General features: G+C 39.7%; 1 protein-coding gene across 7 annotated transcripts in view; it reads left to right on the forward strand.

The window, feature by feature from the left end:
* Nucleotides 1–2,511: 2,511 nt before the first annotated feature.
* The window catches only part of LOC128703911 (nucleolar transcription factor 1-B), a 51,308-nt gene continuing 41,760 nt past the window's right edge, over nucleotides 2,512–12,059 (forward strand). Inside the window, exons 1-4 of one of the 7 annotated variants that reach the window (XM_070104805.1) lie at nucleotides 3,663–3,707; nucleotides 4,733–4,772; nucleotides 5,723–5,815; nucleotides 8,432–8,521. In XM_070104805.1, coding sequence (XP_069960906.1) covers nucleotides 5,749–5,815; nucleotides 8,432–8,521 — 157 coding nt within the window. In that variant the 5' untranslated portion in view covers nucleotides 3,663–3,707; nucleotides 4,733–4,772; nucleotides 5,723–5,748. Of the gene's footprint in view, nucleotides 2,659–3,198; nucleotides 3,223–3,649; nucleotides 3,708–4,511; nucleotides 4,636–4,732; nucleotides 4,773–5,722; nucleotides 5,816–8,431; nucleotides 8,522–12,059 lie in introns of those variants that run through there. The other 6 variants (XM_070104806.1, XM_070104804.1, XM_070104809.1 and 3 more) reach the window with 6 other exon arrangements.

Below are 12,059 nucleotides of genomic sequence, written 5' to 3' on the forward strand. Positions count from 1 at the left end.
AACCTGCCTCATTCCAGTTTATATTTGTCCAACCTATTTTTATGTTACCCAAGTAATAGCTTTTATATCCTTTTACTCATGTACGAATTAATTGCTTTTGTCACTACCACTACTACTACTACTACTACCACTAGTGAACATCGAAATGGTACCTCACTAGTATTCACCTCACTCTGAGCCTTTATATACCCTCTGTGTCCATGTACTGTTTGTAATGGCTTGATAAAGCTCCTGGAGAGCGAAACGTTGCTACAATAAATGTCACATTAGTTGCACTTGTGTCCTTTTACTTTACATCGAGATGGCTACTAGAGCAATGTCTGACGGCCTAGCTATCTCCTACTATCATATCCCTCCAAGTCACATAGAACCCGAACGTTTCGCCCACATCTCGCCATGCTGGACCTGCTACTCCTATCACCACTCAACGCCTGACTGTCCTCTGAAAGGGAAGAAGTACTGCACAAACTGCGGTAAAGACGGCCATGACTTCAAGGAATGTTCAACTACCACTACCTCTCCTACCTGCCTCAACTGCAAGTGTACTCACCACACCCTTGCAGCAAAATGCCCTCTACGTAAAGAAGTCCTGTCTAAGAAAATCATTGAAGAAACCAAGAACAACCCTAAATCGCCAACATACGCCGCCATTGCAAAAATTCAATCAGATACCACCGAACTCCTTCAAGCTACACAACAATCGTCTCCACCCAGCCAGTCCCTCTCTGCTCTTCCTGACGCTGCTCCATCCAAGGTGCTGTACTGTATGATGTATGCACACCTTACTAATGCTGCAAACCCTGGCTCATTCAACACAACAATCAATGAACTGTTTCGCCTAAACAACATGCCAAACTTCAACTTTCCAGACTCGCCACCATCACAAGACCTCCTCAAGCTAATTCCAGACATTGTTAACTTCACCTCAACCCCTGGTCCTACTCGTATCTCTGACCAAGACTCTACTCCAGAACCAACACCACCGTCTACTGCCACCTCTCACCACCCGCCACCAGCCCAACAAATCACGACCGACCAACACTCCCTGCCTCCTCTCAACACAGTCACAGAAGACGAAATAGTACCAGAACATTATGAACAACCCTCGGACAACGACGAAGTAGTAGTCGAAGAAGAAACCACACGCAACCGATACCTAAGCCAAGCCTTTAATGGGTCTCTAACCTTCTACACCACCCCCAACCTCCCAACCGAAATGAGCGCAGCTGATATGCTCCACTTAATGAAAGAAGGAGCTGTTAAGTACACCTGCACCAAACCTCACCAAATTCCTTTTGAAAACGCACTATCTTACCTCGTGGCGAATCTGAACTGCTCTAACCTCAGAATGCAACTATTCCACATGTCCAAGAGAGACTTCAAAAGACTCAAGAGTGGCTCCATCACCAGCGAAGTGTAGCCAAACACACAACACCCTTCCCAACACCTGACGTCCAAACCAGCTCTTCACCTCAGCCTGAAGCATATCAGTCGGCGAGCACTGTCTGCAGTCTGCTCTCTCCTCTATGTCCTCAACATGCCCTCTCTACACAGCCTCGCAGTGCCACGCAGCTGGGTTTAGCCCTGGCTCTTTCATCTACAACTCAAGACCTTCCTCTCACGACTGTTCATCGTCTGTCCACACTTCCCCACTCACCCACCGGAGTCACAACAGAAGAGCCTGCTATGTGTGTTCTCAATGTCTGTCCCACGATCGACTTAGCTGCTGGGTTAAGCCCTGGCTCTATTTCTACAACTAAGAACACTCCTCTCCAGCACTCTTCTTCGTCTGTCCCGTCTTCCCCGCTCATCCCATTTTGGGATCTTACCTGAACTTTCGTTCGTTCGTTCGCCTTGGCTCCAGATTCTCCTCCACCACGATGCTGTGAAGACTAACTCCAAGGCTGAGGGATTGATTACCTCATCTTTTGTATATTGTTCTACTGTCTTCCTATTATGTCCTAGAATCTGTATTGATAAAGCCACTGGATGGCGAAACGTCTACAATAAAGATATCCAGATGTTGCACATGTGTCTTAACTTGCATATTGTCGGTATTTTATACCTTTCTTGCACAACTGTGGAAGGTCTGTTCACAAACTTATCCAATCTCCTTTCCAAGCTACCCAAGATTTTAGACTCTATAACCCCACTCGGTACATCAGATGCAGCATTCTCCATCTGACCTCAGCATTCTGAACCTGACTATAAATACTCGTGTCCCTTCCACCCCAGGTAGATCTGTTTGTGACTTGAAAAAGCCCACTGTGTGGGCGAAACGTAGTCAATAAAGGATCACATTATACTGCATATGTTTATATTTCCATATTGTATTACTACTACAACTTTTGTCACTACTACCCGGTGGCCTGGTGGCTAAAGCTCCCGCTTCACACACGGAGGGCCCGGGTTCGATTCCCGGCGGGTGGAAACATTTCGACACGTTTCCTTACACCTGTTGTCCTGTTCACCTAGCAGCAAATAGGTACCTGGGTGTTAGTGTAGTGATACTGGTCCTGTGGGGAGCAGCAACAGGATAATACTGCACCACCTCTCGGGGCCCTTAACAACAACAACAGTTTGGTGTGTCATGGGCGCCAACACATGGTGTGTGATTCTCTTCTTTAACATCAATATATTAGTGATGCAGATTACATGGTGAGTTTAAATATGTGGCCTGTAGTTATAACTTTTCTCTTGACATATGCAAGACATCACCATCCCTGTAGAAGCAGTAATTAGATGTACTAGTCATTTTATTTTGTTGTTGCAGAAGTACTATGAAGATTCTATGTTCAATAAAGCCTAGAGATAAGACCTGTGTTTCTATCACAACAGTTAGTGGACTGGTGTGGGTGGCATCCTGGGGGACAAGATTAAGGACCCCAATGGAAATAAGTTAGACAGTCCTCGATGACGCACTGACTTTCTTGGGTTATCCTGGGTGGCTAACCCTCCGGGGTTAAAAATCCGAACGAAATCTTATCTTATCTTACTAGTATTGCACCTCACTCTGAGCCTTTATATACCCTCTGTCCATGCATTGTTTGTAATGGCTTGATAAAGCTCCTGGAGAGCGAAACGTTGCCACAATAAAATGTCTCATTAGTTGCACTTGTGTCCTTTTACTTTACATGTTGTGGGTAATTCTACCAATAATTTAAGTAATATGAGTTGTAAATATTTTATAGTTATGGTCGCTTCAGTTCTGCCAACCATGTGGTATGTAGAAACTAATTATGGAAAATATTTCTTGTATTTCCTTCAAATGGATAATTTAAAATCATTTCGGACTTAAACGAGCACTTTAATGATAGCAGCCCGTAATGCTATGCATAGTATAAGTGGCTTTGGCATACTGCTCTTACCTGTATTTGTTGTACCTCTGTATGTGTGCTCAAATTTTTAAATAAATAAATAAATAAATAAATAAATGTTAGGCAGTGGAACGATGTATATTGGGTGACCCCAATGGAAATAAGTCACTGTCTGACTTTTTTGGGTTATCCTAGGTTCTCTACACATATGCTGCTATGTATGATAATTCTATGTAACTGTATTGTGTATACCTGAATAAATTTACTTACTTATTTACTTACTAGCAGGTTGGTAATGATCCGCCGGGCAGGTTGGAAGGGTTGGTAACATTGTTGTGTTGTGTGAAAAGTAAACAGTTGTTGACCGTTACTTGTGAACTTCAGAAGTTTGTAAGTTACTTTGTGAACTTCAGAAGTTTGTAAGTTACTTTGTGAACTTCAGAAGTTTGTAAGTTACTTTGTGAACTTCAGAAGTTTGTAAGTTACTTTGTGAACTTCAGAAGTTTGTAAGTTACTTTGTGAACTTCAGAAGTTTGTAAGTTACTTTGTGAACTTCAGAAGTTTGTAAGTTACTTTGTGAACTTCAGAAGTTTGTAAGTTACTTTGTGAACTTCAGAAGTTTGTAAGTTACTTTGTGAACTTCAGAAGTTTGTAAGTTACTTTGTGAACTTCAGAAGTTTGTAAGTTACTTTGTGAACTTCAGAAGTTTGTAAGTTACTTTGTGAACTTCAGAAGTTTGTAAGTTACTTTGTGAACTTCAGAAGTTTGTAAGTTACTTTGTGAACTTCAGAAGTTTGTAAGTTACTTTGTGAACTTCAGAAGTTTGTAAGTTACTTTGTGAACTTCAGAAGTTTGTAAGTTACTTTGTGAACTTCAGAAGTTTGTAAGTTACTTTGTGAACTTCAGAAGTTTGTAAGTTACTTTGTGAACTTCAGAAGTTTGTAAGTTACTTTGTGAACTTTAGAAGTTTGTAAGTTACTTTGTGAACTTCAGAAGTTTGTAAGTTACTTTGTGAACTTCAGAAGTTTGTAAGTTACTTTGTGAACTTCAGAAGTTTGTAAGTTACTTTGTGAACTTCAGAAGTTTGTAAGTTACTTTGTGAACTTCAGAAGTTTGTAAGTTACTTTGTGAACTTCAGAAGTTTGTAAGTTACTTTGTGAACTTCAGAAGTTTGTAAGTTACTTTGTGAACTTCAGAAGTTTGTAAGTTACTTTGTGAACTTCAGAAGTTTGTAAGTTACTTTGTGAACTTCAGAAGTTTGTAAGTTACTTTGTGAACTTCAGAAGTTTGTAAGTTACTTTGTGAACTTCAGAAGTTTGTAAGAGTTCAAACAGTAATATTTGGAGGTGTTAAAGTAGTTTGTCAACATTATTAGTGTTCCTCTTAACTGACTTCTCATTTAAACAATAATTTAGCTTCCTCGGATCAAACTTCACTTTTAGACTTCCTGGCGATGTAAGTTTTTATTCAGGTATAAATATTATCACATGTATGTAGCTTAACTAGGTTAAATCCCTGGCAAAAAAAGCCAGTGAATTAAGGTCCCATTGTAGTTGTTTGTGAAGGAAGGTTGTTGTTGTAGGTGAAACAAATGGACTTAACATTTAGTTGGGATTTTTAACCCCGGAGGGTTAGCCACTGGGTCACTTAAGAACATAAGAACGAAGGAACACTGCAGAAGGCCTACTGGCCCATGCGAGGCAGGTCCAAGTCTCCTACCGGCTTAAACCAATGCACTCAACCTAGTCAGGTCAGGTCACATTGACTTAAGGAAGGAACACGGCAAACACACCCACCCACATCCACTCATGTATTTATCCAACCTATTTTTAAAGCTACACAACGTTCTGGCCTCTATAACTGTACTTGGGAGTTTGTTCCACTCATCCACAACTCTATTACCAAACCAGTACTTTCCTATATCCTTCCTGAATCTGAATTTTTCCAACTTAAAACCATTGCTGCGAGTCCTATGTAGGCTAGATATTTTCAGCACACTATTTACATCCCCTTTATTTATTCCTGTCTTCCTTACTCTCATACATCAAGGAAATACATCAGCTAATGTTATAATGCCAATTTAAAGAATTTTAGACTTGCCATTGTTTGCTTTGCAAGACACTTATTATACTTGTAGTAACTGCATAGAAATACTATGTTTTATTTAGGTGAGAAGTGCATTGTCTGAAGGTTTATGTTGCAGTTTGCAGTTGTTTTAACTATATCTATGTCCTTCTGGGTACCAGTGAAGGAGTCAGTGAAAGTATTTTCTGTGTAAAGTTACACTACCTTGTTCAGTGTTAAATAATTTAACTTTTAACAGTACTTTTTTCTAGTACATTTTGTATAAATTAGCCTAGGATAACTTGTTAAAGTACTTCAGATAATGTTTATTAACTTTACAGAACTGAAATAGATTGAAGTCAGTATAATGGGCAAGTTTCTTTCTCAAGTAGACAGTGAGGCTTCAGAAACTCCCATGTTAGACATTTTGAAGGGTAAGTTTATCCATCAGAGGATTACCATGCACTCTTAATAAATTTTTATTTCTATACTGTTTCTTAATGGAAAACAGATGCAAATACAATATAATAGTGGTACCCCGAGTTTCGTACATAATTCGTTCCAGAAGGGTTTTAAAGTGCCATTACCAAACGAATTTGTTCCCATAAGGAATGTAAATTAAATTAGTCAGTTTCAGACCCCTAAAAAATACTTACAAAAGCACTTGCAATAATACTTACATAATTGTTAGTTGGGAGCTGTACAAAACTTGGGGTACCACTGTAATCCTTTATTGTATTGTCAATAAAGGATTCCATTAATACATTTGTCTTGCCATATAGTCAATATTTTATTCCATTTCCCTCCTGTTTTCTGATATTGTTTCAAGCTTCTCCAGGTTGGCCTACAGTAATATTTAGGTATTGCAGTTAAGCAGTCCAGTCATTCTGGGAATCATTTTCTTACTGCTGAATGATTATGCAATAATGAATAGGCAGTATTACACCAAACTGGAATCTGAAGGAATATGCAGCAGAGCTGTCTGCTTAAAATTATTTTAAAGGCATATTAAGATATTCAAGCAGACAAATATACTGGCAGATGTTTGACAGATTTCACCCTTAACCCTCATGGTGTTAAATGTAAGCAAGGTAACATTTATGAAGGGATTCAGGGAAACTAGCAGGCTGGACTCCAGTCCTGGAGATTGGAAGTACATTACAGTGTTTGCACTCAGGAGGGATGTTAATGTTGCAGTTTTATAACTGTAGTGTAAGCAGACCTCTGGCAAGACAGTGATGGAGTGAATGATGATGGAAGCTTTTCTTTTTTGGGCCACAATACCTTAGTGGGAGGTAGGTAAGACACATAGGCAACAGTTAGGCAACTTTATTCCGAAACGTTTCGCCTACACAGTAGGCTTCTTCAGTCGAGATGACTCAAGAAATCGTAATGACACGATTGCAAACAAACCATACCCCCGGCCGGGATTGAACCCGCGGTCATAGAGTCTCAAAACTCCAGCCCGTCGCGTTAGCCACTAGACCAGCTAGCCACAATAAGATTCATCCAACTAGGTATATTTCTACACCATAGGAAGGTTAGCACAGGCACCACTGTGACCACAAATGCAAGTTTTTACAGACGAATCTCCAGCTAGTGTGGCCGTGACGAACTCTAGCTCAAGTCCCTTCACTGCCGTCAACATGACTCAAGAAATCGTAATGACACGATTGCAAACAAACCATACCCCCGGCCGGGATTGAACCCGCGCTCATAGTCTCAAAACTCCAGCCCGTCGCGTTAGCCACTAGACCAGCTAGCCACAATAAGATTCATCCAACTAGGTATATTTCTACACCATAGGAAGGTTAGCACAGGCACCACTGTGACCACAAATGCAAGTTTTTACAGACGAATCTCCAGCTAGTGTGGCCATGACGAACTCTAGCTCAAGTCCCTTCACTGCCGTCAACATGACTCAAGAAATCGTAATGACACGATTGCAAACAAACCATACCCCCGGCCGGGATTGAACCCGCGCTCATAGTCTCAAAACTCCAGCCCGTCGCGTTAGCCACTAGACCAGCTAGCCACAATAAGATTCATCCAACTAGGTATATTTCTACACCATAGGAAGGTTAGCACAGGCACCACCGTGACCACAAATGCAAGTTTGTTTGCAATCGTGTCATTACGATTTCTTGAGTCATGTTGACGGCAGTGACGGGACTTGAGCTTGAGTTCGTCACGGCCACGCTAGCTGGAGATTCGTCTGTAAAAACTTGCATTTGTGGTCACAGTGGTGCCTGTGCTAACCTTCCTATGGTGTAGAAATATACCTAGTTGGATGAATCTTATTGTGGCTAGCTGGTCTAGTGGCTAACGCGACGGGCTGGAGTTTTGAGACTATGACCGCGGGTTCAATCCCGGCCGGGGGTATGGTTCCTTCAGTCGAATACAGAAAGTAGGCAGGAACAGTAGATATGTGAAGATGATGTAATCAGTCCATCACCCTTGACTATCTGACTATGGAACTGAACTTCTCCAGGCTGAGGGACTGACAACCTCAAATTCTATGACTTCAAGGGTGATGGACTGATTACATCGTCTTCACATCTCTACTGTTCCTGCCTACTTTCTGTATTCGACTGAAGAAGCCTACTGTGTAGGCGAAACGTTTCGGAATAAAGTTGTCTAACTGTTGCCTATGTGTCTTACCTACCAACCTGTCGGTATTGTATACCATTTTGATGTTCACCTTAGTGGGAGACAGCCAGTATGTTAAAAAAAAAAGACAAACATCGTGAGTTAAAAATATCGTGAGTCGAATATGAGTATATGCTAAACAACTAACTACTGTCAATGAATAAGTAAATAAATTCTGTAACTAAATACTTTATTGAAAGTAAATAAGTGAGCAAGTTACAAACTTGCTCACTTTGTGCTGGGTAACTGTCTTGTGCTTCATCTCCAAAGTAATTAATTGCTTTTGCACCATCATAAAGCCCAATTATCGTAAGTCAAACCAACATGAGTCAAGGAACACCTGTATGTTAAAGTTGTTCAACGTTATTGGCTGCAATGAAGATTTTATACACTTATTTCAGGAAAGAAGAAAAAGAAGAAGAAAAAGGTGAAGAAATTTGAAGAATCAGAATACACAACCTATGAAAACCTACAACCTGAAGCTGCGGAGTGTAAGTAGATTTTATTTGGAAACGACAAAAAATATTGTATGTGAATTTTGAAGCAAGTCTATATCATGAGGCCTCACTAGCGAGGTATAGAGCTGTAAAATAACTTGGACTAATGTTACTAATACAGTGGACCCCCGACTAACGCTATTAATCCGTTCCTGAGAGCTCATCGTTAGTCAAAATTATCGTTAGTCAAGTTAATTTTCCCCATAAGAAATAATGGAAATCAAATTAATCCATGTAGGATACCCCAAAGTATGAAAAAAAATTGTTTTTACCACATGAAATATTAATTTTAATACACACAAACTGAAGAAGACATGCACAGTTACATGACACTTACCTTTATTGAAGATCAGGTGATGATTGTTGGGATGGGAGGAGGGGAGAGTGTTGATGGTCTTAGTGTTTAGAAGGGGAATCCCCTTCCATTAGGACTTGAGGTGGCAAGTCCTTTTCCGGGGTTACTTCCCTTCCCTTTAAATCTCTCAAACCAACCTTTGCTGGCCTTAAATTCACTCACATCACCACTAGTTGCTGGCATTTTTTTAATTAAATCGTCATGCAACTTCCTAGCCTTTTCACATATGATTGCTTGAGAGATGCTATCTCCTGCTATCTGTTTTTCGTTTATCCACACCAATAACAGTCTCTCAACATCTTCGAGTACTTGCGATCTCAGTTTCGAAAACATAGTTGCACCTTTGGCAAGAACAGCTTCCTTGATTGCCGTTTTCTTGCCCACAATAGTAGCGATGGTTGATTGGGGTTTTGTGTACAACCTGGCCAGCTCGGAGACACGTACTCCACTTTCATACTTAGCAATGATCTCTTTCTTCATATCCATAGTAATTCTCACCCTTTTTGCTGTAGGGTTGGCACTAGAAGCTTTCTTGGGGCCCATGGTGACTTATTTTGCAGGTGCAATCACTAAAAAGGCTGTGATAATATGAAATGTTCCGATTGTATGCTTGGAAGTGACCGCGGTGGCTTGCTGGCTTGTAAACACTGGCCAGAAGTGGACGCGTCTCAGACAGAACGAATAGTGTTGATCGAGTTTTTTAGAGCTAGTTGAGGCAAAATTTTTGCGTTAAAATGTATCGCTAGTTGGATTTATCGTTAATCGATGCGATTGTTGTCGAGGGTCCACTGTACTTCTTGAGATAAATCAAAGTAATCTGTTAGCCTAAAGTTGGATAAATTTAGATTTAGAAAGGACATAGGTAAGTACTGGTTCTCTAACAGTTGTGGATGCATGGAACAATCTTCCCAGTAGGGTGATGCAGGCTAGGCCCTTGGGTAGCTTTAACCCTTAACCCCTTGACTGTCGCAACCCCCAATCCTGAGGTGTCTCCTGGTGTCGCAAAATTTAAAAAAAAAAAATTGTTTTATGAAATGATAGAGAATCTTTTCCCGATTGTAATGACACCAAAAAAAACGAAATTTGATGGAAAACTGGCGGAATTATGCTCTCGCGACATTAGCGACCTCGGCGCTGTTTACAAATTGTCGATTTCCCCCACTTTGAGCCCTATTTTCGGCTAATTCCGTTGTTCCAGTCGCCCAAACTCATAGCTATTTCTTTAGAACTCCATTTTTTCTATTGATTGAGTACAAGAAACTGCCCATTTACCAATTTCAACTACCTAATAATGTGGTCAGAAATTTGCAATTTAGCCAATTTCACGAAAACTAAAAAATATGACAATTTCAAAATAAGGTCCAGAATGAACAATGCAGACATTCCTGGCTCGAAAATAACATTTTCTTTGTTCATCAGTCATATCTCCAGGCCCCTCTGATATTACTCTTGCTTTCTATTTTGAATTTTTATTCAAACAAAAAATAGAAGACTTACTATTATGCAGACTACTGCAATACTGTAATAATTGTAGAAATAACATCAACCCATTCATGACTGCATATTAGAATGGCTAGTTGGACATTTATTGGACAATGACATCATTTGTTTACTTTTGAACATTGGCAAAAATCAAACATTTCCCCTACTTTGAGCCCCATTTCTAGGTTCTTTTTATAGTAAAATCAATCAAAATCACCTCTATTTCTATGATATGTTTTCCATTCTATCAAATGAGACCAAGAAAACGAGAATACAACCATAAATACTATACGAAAATAGACCACAAAGTCGGCATTTTAATTAAAAAAAACGGTCGGAGTTTTTTTTTTCTCATTATGCACTGCGTGCTCCAGGATTTTTTTATATGGTGCACACAGACCCATTTCTCACATGTGGGCCTACCAGCTTTCTCCTGCTTGATTTGAAGCCGCTAGAATTTGAGTATATACACGTCAAACACGTTGCCTCGTAAGACGTATATATACGGCCGCGACAGTCAAAGGGTTAAACGGTCGAAACAGATAGACGTTCAAATTCGTAGTGCTACAAAAGTAGATCTTTTTTTTTTTTTTACATTCAAATATAACAAAAAAATGTAGATTAAAACTTTTTTTACACTTTTTCAAATGTAAAACAAAAATCTACATTTTTTACACTTTCAGATGTTGAAAAAACGTATATATATGTTTCGACCGTTTAAGGGTTAAAAAGAGATTGGACAAATATGAGTGAGAGGGGCTGGGTTTGACTGGTGTCATTGGGTACGGGAGTTAATTCTTGGGTAGCTTTGGGTAGAGGACGTTTTGATAAGGACCTGCCTTGCATGGGCCAGTAGGCCTTCTGCAGTGTTCCTCCATTCTTATGTTATGTTTTCATATGGTACTGTTAAATATAAAGGTTTGATCAAAAAACCATCATACTGGTTTATAGATGGTTTGCATTGCCAATTAGTCTGCTGTAAAAATTTTAATTAGTTCCTAAATGCCCACTTTGTAAGTGCAGATCACTTAAAGAGGGTAGTGTCTTGATACCAGTGAAACACTGTTGATTCAAGAAATTAAGATACCCTCCCTTTCTTTGAATCTAATGTCTCCCATCACCAAGGTGCTGTGACCCTTAATATGGTGGTCGTGCATAAGAGAAAAGTCGGGCCAAAATGATTCTTTTTTAACCCTTTCAGGGGTCAGCTCTGTGCTCAAACTTGCTCTCATGGTTGGAAAAATTTAAGAAAAAATACTTTCTTGTGAAATGGTGAATTGTTTTCTGAAGATAATAAAAGTGCCAAATTTGATGGAAAATGACAAAATTATGCCTTTTGCAAATTTTGCTGTCAGCGACACTTGCACAGTGGCAGTTTTGCTCACTAGAGTTCATTTTTGGGCCAATTACACTATTCCAGTCTATCAGATTCTTAACTGTTTTGCTAGAATGCCTTCCATTTTATCAACTGTGTAAAAGAAACCACCCATTCAACTATTTAAACTATGCAATAGTCACTTGGCAAATTTCACACAAATTTCAAGAAATGCCAATTTAAAAAAGGGTCGAGAATGAACAGTGCAAACATTCCTAGCACTAAAATAACATTTCCTCTTCATTAGTTAGGTCCCCAGAGGCCTCTCTGATAGTACATGTGAATTCCATATAGAATTTTTATTCACACAAAAAAATAGA

This window comes from Cherax quadricarinatus, chromosome 95 (genome assembly GCF_038502225.1).
Source record: "Cherax quadricarinatus isolate ZL_2023a chromosome 95, ASM3850222v1, whole genome shotgun sequence".
Taxonomy (NCBI): domain Eukaryota; kingdom Metazoa; phylum Arthropoda; class Malacostraca; order Decapoda; family Parastacidae; genus Cherax; species Cherax quadricarinatus.